The sequence below is a fragment of the Encephalitozoon hellem genome, chromosome V, assembly GCF_000277815.2.
Source record: "Encephalitozoon hellem ATCC 50504 chromosome V, complete sequence".
Taxonomy (NCBI): domain Eukaryota; kingdom Fungi; phylum Microsporidia; family Unikaryonidae; genus Encephalitozoon; species Encephalitozoon hellem.
The window spans coordinates 194,167-201,478 of NC_018472.1; the positions used below are offsets into that span (position 1 = coordinate 194,167).

Below are 7,312 nucleotides of genomic sequence, written 5' to 3' on the forward strand. Positions count from 1 at the left end.
CGTTGTAGGCCCAGAATGTCAAAAAGGATAATAGAAGAAAAAATAAAGAGCAGGAGAAAGATAGTGGAGAGAGCCCACAAGGATGTAGCAAGCTATGATATATTGAGAACAGAGTCTTGTGGTTACATAGAAACCGATCCTGATGAAAAGACATACGACTTAACGCAAAGTAAGATACGAAGGCATGTTAGCATCAAAGCATGCGAGCAGGCATATGATCTAAAGCTAGATAATGGGCCGATATATGCCAAGTATTCGAGGAATGGGATGCATATGCTTCTTCGGAATGATAGGGGGTACTTGGCGTCATTCAATGCTAAGTCTATGGATTTACATTTTGAAATTGACGTTAATGACAAGATTTATGATGCAACATATCTCCATAACGAGCGGTTTATTGCAGTGGCCCAGAAGAACAATATTTTTATATATGACGGGTGTGGAGTAGAAATACACTGCGTCAGAGATAACAAAGATGTGTTCAAGATGGAGTACTTACCATATCATTATCTTTTAGCAAGTGTTTCGCGCAAGGGTTTCCTAAGGTATCAGGATGTATCGACCGGAAAGATCGTTAGCCAAATTTTAATGAAGAGCCAAGAGATTGCTTCCATAAAGCAAAATCCTATGAATGCCATTATACACACTGGCAGCAACAAGGGTGTTGTCAGCCTATGGTCGCCAAGCTCTGAAGAATATTTGATGAAGATACTATGCCATAAAAGTGCTATTTCAAGCATTGAGATTGAGAGGGATGGGAGATCCATGATTACAGTGGGCATGGACAATAGAATCAATATATGGGACCTAAGGAACACATATACGCAGCTTAATACTCTAAAGGCAAAGCCTGGATTAACAGCAACTTCTCTGAGTCAGAAAAGCATGTTGGCATTGTCGTATGGTGACAATGTTCACATATGGAAGGACTTTATCAACTCTTCTGGGGAGGTGTTATATATTAAGCATAAGACAGGATCGCCTGTATCGAGCGTCGACTTCTGTAACCACGAGGACATACTGTGCATCGGACATGCAAATGGAATATCAAACATCATCGTTCCAGGATGCGGAGACCCCGTATATGACTCCTATGAGGACTCTCCATTTATTTCTAAGAAGGCGAGGCGTGAGAAAGAGGTTAAAATGCTAATGGAAAAGATACCTTACGAGTTGATATCCATAGAGTCTAAGGTTGGGAGTATCTATAAAGAACCTAAAGTAGACAAGCCTAAAGAGGAGTTTCCGAGATACTTTGAGGCCGAGCCTGTCAGAAGAGGAGCCTTGAGTAGATTTTACAACAGAGATGGATAAATAAATTAACTGTGGTATGATAATATTCGTCAATGAATCAAGGAATAAAAGAAGATGGCCTTTCCTAGAATTTTAATTTTTCAACGCCTTTGTAGTGCATGAAGCTTACTGCCTCGGTTTAAATAATTGATGTTTTAAGCATTCACTAGCAGTAGGTCTGTTCTGATGGTCATATACTAGTATTTTTTCCAATAGGTCTATGACATTAGCATAGAGAGCAGCCTTTCCAGGTTGTATAAAGGAGGAAAGTAGCACCCTTTCCCCAGCTCCCTCATGCTTTGGGCCAAGAGGGGGAATTCTGTACTTTTCGATGTACTTTCTTAGGTCAGTATATCCTAGAACTCTGGCTATCTTGACAAGCTGGTCGCTGTTACTTTCTCCGTGGAAGAAGGGCCTCTTTTTGAATATCAACTCTGCCAAGACACATCCAAACGACCAGATATCAAGAGAATAGTCGTAGTATGGATAGTTTACGAGCAACTCAGGACCCTTGTAGTACCTGCTTGCAACTCTCACGCTATATTCCTTTTTTGGATGATAAAACTCGGCAAGTCCCCAGTCAATTATCTTAATCTCTCTTCTAGCCTGGTTGATCACCATGTTCTGTGGCTTGATGTCCCTATGAATTATCCCCATACTATGGCAATATTCAAGTGCAGAAAGAATCTGTCTGGAGTACTCAATAATATCTTCATAGCTCAACTCCTCAAATATTTTTGAATACTCTTCGTGCTCTATGTATTCAAAGATCAGGGAATATATTTGGGACTCTGAGTCGACAACAACATCCATGAGCTTTATGATATTCTTATGCTCAAGGCTTTTCAGTATAAGTACTTCTCTGCAAATCTTTGCCTTCCTTACAGGCTTAAGTGTTTTTATCACAATCTTCTCCTTATCCTTACGTCCTTCAAAAACCTCAGAGTACTTTCCACGGCCCATCCGTTGGTATATTTGATACTTTTCTATGCACCCAGTGGGTATGCTATAACGCTCGTAGTTCCAATACTTTTCATCCTTCCTCTCGTTAACATCGGAGTTTGACTTTGCTATAGTTATAACAACCATAATGGTTCCGGGGATCCCTTGTTAAAAACCCGGAAGTTTAAAATCCAGATAAAACATTTAATATTGATAATACCAGGCAACTAGTTAATAAGTCCATTTCATTGCTTAGAGTAAGAAGACTTGACTCTGAATACTCCTTGCTGTCCTGTCAAACATATCAAAGTTCCGTCCTCATGAATTAGTTGTCCTTCACAAATGGCCTTTGAGTTTCTTATTCCTTTACATTTTACAACGTAATACAAGTATCCATCACAAATATCCTTCTCTAGGTTCACAAAGTTCACTACATGATTCAAAGAGGTTAGCAAAGACAGATCCTTAGAAAATAATGTCAGGTTGGATGCCATAAGTGCAGTCTCTACCAAGAACATGTCTGAAATCAACGTAAGAAGGGAAGCCTTCTGTATTATGCCTTCCTGTTTTTCTTTTATTCTAATACGGACCTGTCTCATGTCCTTATTTCCAATACCCACATCAACATCCAGCACATTGAGCATCATCGACATATTATCGTACAAAATCTGAAACTTTGCACTAACCTCTGCCTGGCTTTCAGAGCTGGCAGCCATGGACTTAGATATGTATTCCGAAAATGGAATGAAAGTATCATCATATATTTCATACGGAGTACCCTCATAGTCGTGAGTATTGTTATCCGGCCTACTAAAGCTAATGTGAGCACTGGATATCAAAACATCATTCTGATAACAGTCCACCTGTCTCATGTCCACAATGCTTCCATCTTTCAGGTTCCTGACATTGTATCTGACCTTTTGATCTGATTTACATCGATTGGTAAACAGAATGCTCATTGTAACCGGAATAGAGCTCTCCTCAACCGTGGAAAATGCAGATGCAAGGGACTGTGCGGCCAACTGGCCTCCAAATGCAGGGTATCCTGGGAATGGCGACCAGAGATTAGCACCCTCAAAAATCCCGTTGCCAAGCCCTACGATCCTAAAGAAATCCATAGGGGATTACCTAATAAGGTTTTTCATAGAAATTGTAAAGGTAAGGCTGTATAGTTGATGAGAAGCAAATTTTTTTCACCTTGCAGAATGCCTCTGGAGAAAGAGCCATTGAAGGGAAAAGTGTTTGTGTTTACTGGCGATATGAGCGTCAGCAGAGACAATGCAAGGACAAAGGTGGTTGTCCTAGGTGGAAGATGTACAACGGTACCATCATCCAAAACTACATTTCTTGTTGTAGGAGAAAGCCCGGGTATTTCAAAGATGCAGAAGGCAAAAGAACTAGGCATAAGAATTCTAAACGAAGAGGAGTTCATGCAGTTAATCAGGGAAAACGAGAAGGGACTTGGTGACGCAATAAAGGTGGATGTTGGCCCAGGGAATACTAAGAATGATAACGAGACTGCCTTGAGTAACATATGGAGTGAGAAATACAGGCCTAGCAAGAAAGATGAAATCGTGGGAAATATAGGGATTTCCAAGCAACTAGAAGACTATCTCCAGGGACGTACGAAATACAAAGCAGCATTGCTAAGTGGACAGCCAGGGATTGGAAAAACAACAATGGCGCATGTGGTTTGCAAGTATCTTGGGTTTGATATAGTTGAATTCAACGCTAGTGATGTTAGAAGTAAGTCTGAAATAGCTAGTAAAATAAGGAGCTTTGTAAACAGCCAGTCTGTTTGCCTAGGTGTATCCAGAAAGAAGGTTCTTATAATGGATGAAGTCGATGGGATGTCTAGTGATAGAGGAGGAATTCCTGAGCTTGTTAATGTAATTAAGGAGACTGTGATACCAATCATATGCATATGTAATGATCGTAATAACCTAAAGATAAGAACACTATCAAACCATTGCTTAGACTTAAGATTCAGGAAGCCGGATCCTAGGCAAATGATTTCAAGAATCAAATACATACTTGATAGAGAAGGGAAAAAAATATCCGACGGATTGCTCAATGAAATAATATCAAAAAGTAGCGGGGACATGAGGTATTCCATCGGCATGGTTCAGAGCATTGCACTCAAAAGGGCTCTTACCCCAAGTGTAGCGGAAAGCTTTGTTAGAAAGAACGTGATGAAAAATGTGTTTGATATAGCAGGAGAGGTTTTCCAAAGAAGGTCTATCACCGAAAAGATCGACCTTTACTTTGAAGATTATTCGCTAATTCCGCTTTTTGTAAACGAAAACATTTTAAAAACTCCATTTAAAAGTGCAAGAGATCTTTCTGAGTGCTTTGACTCAATCAGCTTAGGAGATATTGTTGAAAAGCTGATGAGGGGGACTAATCAGGATTGGAGCCTTGCGCCACTTCATGCTGTGTATAGTGTTGCAATACCTACTGAGGGAAGGCCTCTGACAAAGAAAATGATGTTTCCATCATGGCTTGGGCAAAACTCTAAACATTTAAAAGCGGAAAGAATTTTATACACGGCCTCGGTGCACTCGTCATGCAAAATCAGAGCCAATGCAGAGGAGATTAGGAAGTACGCTTTGGAGCTGATACTGAAGAAGCATGCATATCATTTAAAAACACATTGTATCGATAAGGCGCTAGACGACATTACCAATTATGATATGACTAAAGAGGATATCATTGGATTGGAAAATGTAATTCCGAGTGGCACAGAGATATTCGAGGGTGTAGAACGAAAAGCAAGAACTCTCTTAGACAGGGAGTACAAAAAACTTAAGAGAAAGCTTCCATATGTAGAAGTAGAGAAGGAGAAAAATGGTGACAGTGAAGGCCAAAACTCAGATGAAGAAATTCTGCCTTGTAGAGAAGACTTAGATGCTTAAAAATCAAGACTAGTAAAGATTTTATTTTTCATGAACCTTGCTTACCTTCTCATAGCATAAGGGCTCAATAACAGGATATCTCATATGTTCCTGGATATACTTTGTTAGCTGTATACAATCCCTGATACCTATGCCTATATCGGTCGTGGATTTGTCCTCCTTCAAAGAATGAAAAACACCGTCAATAACTTTTCCCTTTATCAATCCCTTTCTAATTGTCCTTTTGACCAAGTACTCAGCTTCTTCGGGATTGATATCCAGAAGATATGCAATATCTACATAAGATATTCTGGAGTACACAATACTTATCCTTCTTATTCCCTCCTGGATAACATTTTGCGATAACCTTCTTGCTACAAAGTATAGACCTTGAGACATAAGCTCATCTTTACTCTTCTCAAGAGCCTCTTCAAACTTCTTTATCCCAGCATTTTTTACAGCAGAAGCAAGCTCAAAGTATGTTCTAAGGCTCGGCTTATAAGTGTATGGGATGTTGTAGTCACTACTAAGTAACATACATAAAATAACACGCTTCTCCGCACCCAGAACTAGATCACGATTGGTTGAAAGGATGATGCTTGTGTGAAAGCACTTCAGAGCAGAATTGTAATCCCCTTCAACCATAGATATTATTCCATTGTAATAGTTGTATCTTGCTTGCTCAGAGGTTGTTGTAATAGTATTTTCGATTCTTTGAAATATTTTGTTACTAGTAAGCATGTCCAAAAGGCAATTAGTTATCACAGAAACAGTATATTCATTGCCGAGCTCCTTGTTTGTAACAAGAAGGCTGAAGAGAGTCGAGTTGTCTTGAGATTCATTTTTCCTTGCAAGATAAAAAAATTTCACAATGAGCCCGATAAAATAATCGTAGATCCTTTTCTTCCCAATGAGATAGGGCAACAAATCTTCGTTAACTATCTTGTCGATCTTTTTGAACTCTTTCTTCATAAAAAGACCTCCGAGAATTATAGGATATGTTGCAATCCTCTCAAGCTCGCTGTCAAAGTTAAGAGAATCAAAAGTTTCTGGACGAATGTTTTTCATAAATGTAAATGCCCGCCTCTCATACTGCTCTATTGCCTCTTCTCTACTAGTATTGAGCCGGCCCAACAGCTCAACTAGCTCCGCAACATGTTCCCTTTCATTCATTCCAGGGTTTGTTTATTAAGTGAAATTCAAGAAAAGAAGCAGAAATGCTGTCTGATTCTTTAACTTCTAGAGTTTATTATAAAAAGAAGTTTATAAAAGAATCATAAAAACTGAGATGCTGCCATTGGTCAAAGTTTTTTTGTATTAATTAAAAGCCGTAGTCCTGAGAGTATATTTTTCATCCATGAAGCTCATTGACTTTTAAAATGCACAGCCCATTAAAATCCTAATACCAATATCATATTTCAATCATTCACCCTAATTTAAAACTATAAAAACATATTGAATCAAGCCCCTGAATGAATGCTAAGCTGCTAATGTCAAGTATCCTAGGATCAATACACTTGGTCTTAACTAATGTTAAGGGTAGTGCCATCAATCCTTCAGCAAGTAGTGAGTCGGAAGTTCTTGGGGTTACCAAATATCCTAAGCTGGCTTCCGAGGCTGAAAAGGTTAAAGGATTAATTGAAGAAGACCTTAAGAGAATCCAATCCAGTATCTCAGCAAGCACCCTCACTCCTAGTGAGAAAAATAAAATAAGCCTTTTGTACAAAAAGGTAGAAACTCTCTCAAAGATGTGGAGTGATCTGTCCGTTCTCCTAGAGGGGGGGGAGGAAAACTTTGATTCTATAAAGACTAAAGTTTTGAGCATTATTGAATTGGAATCTGCTATCATTCAGCAGGCTGCAACGTTAAACGTACAGAGATATCTTACACAAGATTTCCTTAGTCACTTTGAAGAGTACGTTAAAAACCACGAAGGAGAAGGTAATTTGGGGGAGAAGATAGCTGATTTTGCAGGAGGATCTTTGTTGTTTGGCGTTTCCCAAAAGAGTAGTGATGGAAACAAAGATAAAAAATCCAACCCTTCAGAGTGAATTAAATATTGGAATTTTTACTGTCTTCTGTATTTGAAAGTTTTAGAGATCGACCTTCGGAACAACAAGATACGCAGGGTAAGGCGGAAGGTTGCAGACATCCTTTTTGACAACAGGAGGCTGGAGCTGATA

At 39.2% G+C, this 7,312-nt stretch overlaps 6 protein-coding genes across 6 annotated transcripts; 3 read left to right on the forward strand and 3 right to left on the reverse strand.

Moving 5' to 3' along the window:
- Positions 1-15: 15 nt before the first annotated feature.
- EHEL_051630 (uncharacterized protein) lies at positions 16-1,314 on the forward strand (the record flags this gene model as incomplete). The annotated part of the gene is made up of 1 exon (XM_003887303.1): positions 16-1,314. One exon carries the CDS (start codon positions 16-18, stop codon positions 1,312-1,314), a length of 1,299 nt encoding a protein of 432 aa, XP_003887352.1.
- Positions 1,315-1,419: 105 nt separating this feature from the next.
- EHEL_051640 (protein kinase domain-containing protein) lies at positions 1,420-2,382 on the reverse strand (the record flags this gene model as incomplete). Its single annotated transcript, XM_003887304.1, has 1 exon — positions 1,420-2,382. One exon carries the CDS (start codon positions 2,380-2,382, stop codon positions 1,420-1,422), a length of 963 nt encoding a protein of 320 aa, XP_003887353.1.
- A 98-nt stretch (positions 2,383-2,480) lies between these two features.
- On the reverse strand, positions 2,481-3,353 carry EHEL_051650 (Acyl-CoA thioesterase domain-containing protein; the record flags this gene model as incomplete). Its single annotated transcript, XM_003887305.1, has 1 exon — positions 2,481-3,353. The coding sequence occupies one exon, from the start codon at positions 3,351-3,353 to the stop codon at positions 2,481-2,483; it is 873 nt and encodes a 290-aa protein (XP_003887354.1).
- An 87-nt stretch (positions 3,354-3,440) lies between these two features.
- On the forward strand, positions 3,441-5,150 carry EHEL_051660 (putative DNA replication factor C complex large subunit; the record flags this gene model as incomplete). The annotated part of the gene is made up of 1 exon (XM_003887306.1): positions 3,441-5,150. One exon carries the CDS (start codon positions 3,441-3,443, stop codon positions 5,148-5,150), a length of 1,710 nt encoding a protein of 569 aa, XP_003887355.1.
- A 21-nt stretch (positions 5,151-5,171) lies between these two features.
- EHEL_051670 (PCI domain-containing protein) lies at positions 5,172-6,302 on the reverse strand (the record flags this gene model as incomplete). The annotated part of the gene is made up of 1 exon (XM_003887307.1): positions 5,172-6,302. One exon carries the CDS (start codon positions 6,300-6,302, stop codon positions 5,172-5,174), a length of 1,131 nt encoding a protein of 376 aa, XP_003887356.1.
- A 299-nt stretch (positions 6,303-6,601) lies between these two features.
- EHEL_051680 (uncharacterized protein) lies at positions 6,602-7,180 on the forward strand (the record flags this gene model as incomplete). Its single annotated transcript, XM_003887308.1, has 1 exon — positions 6,602-7,180. One exon carries the CDS (start codon positions 6,602-6,604, stop codon positions 7,178-7,180), a length of 579 nt encoding a protein of 192 aa, XP_003887357.1.
- Positions 7,181-7,312: the final 132 nt, after the last annotated feature.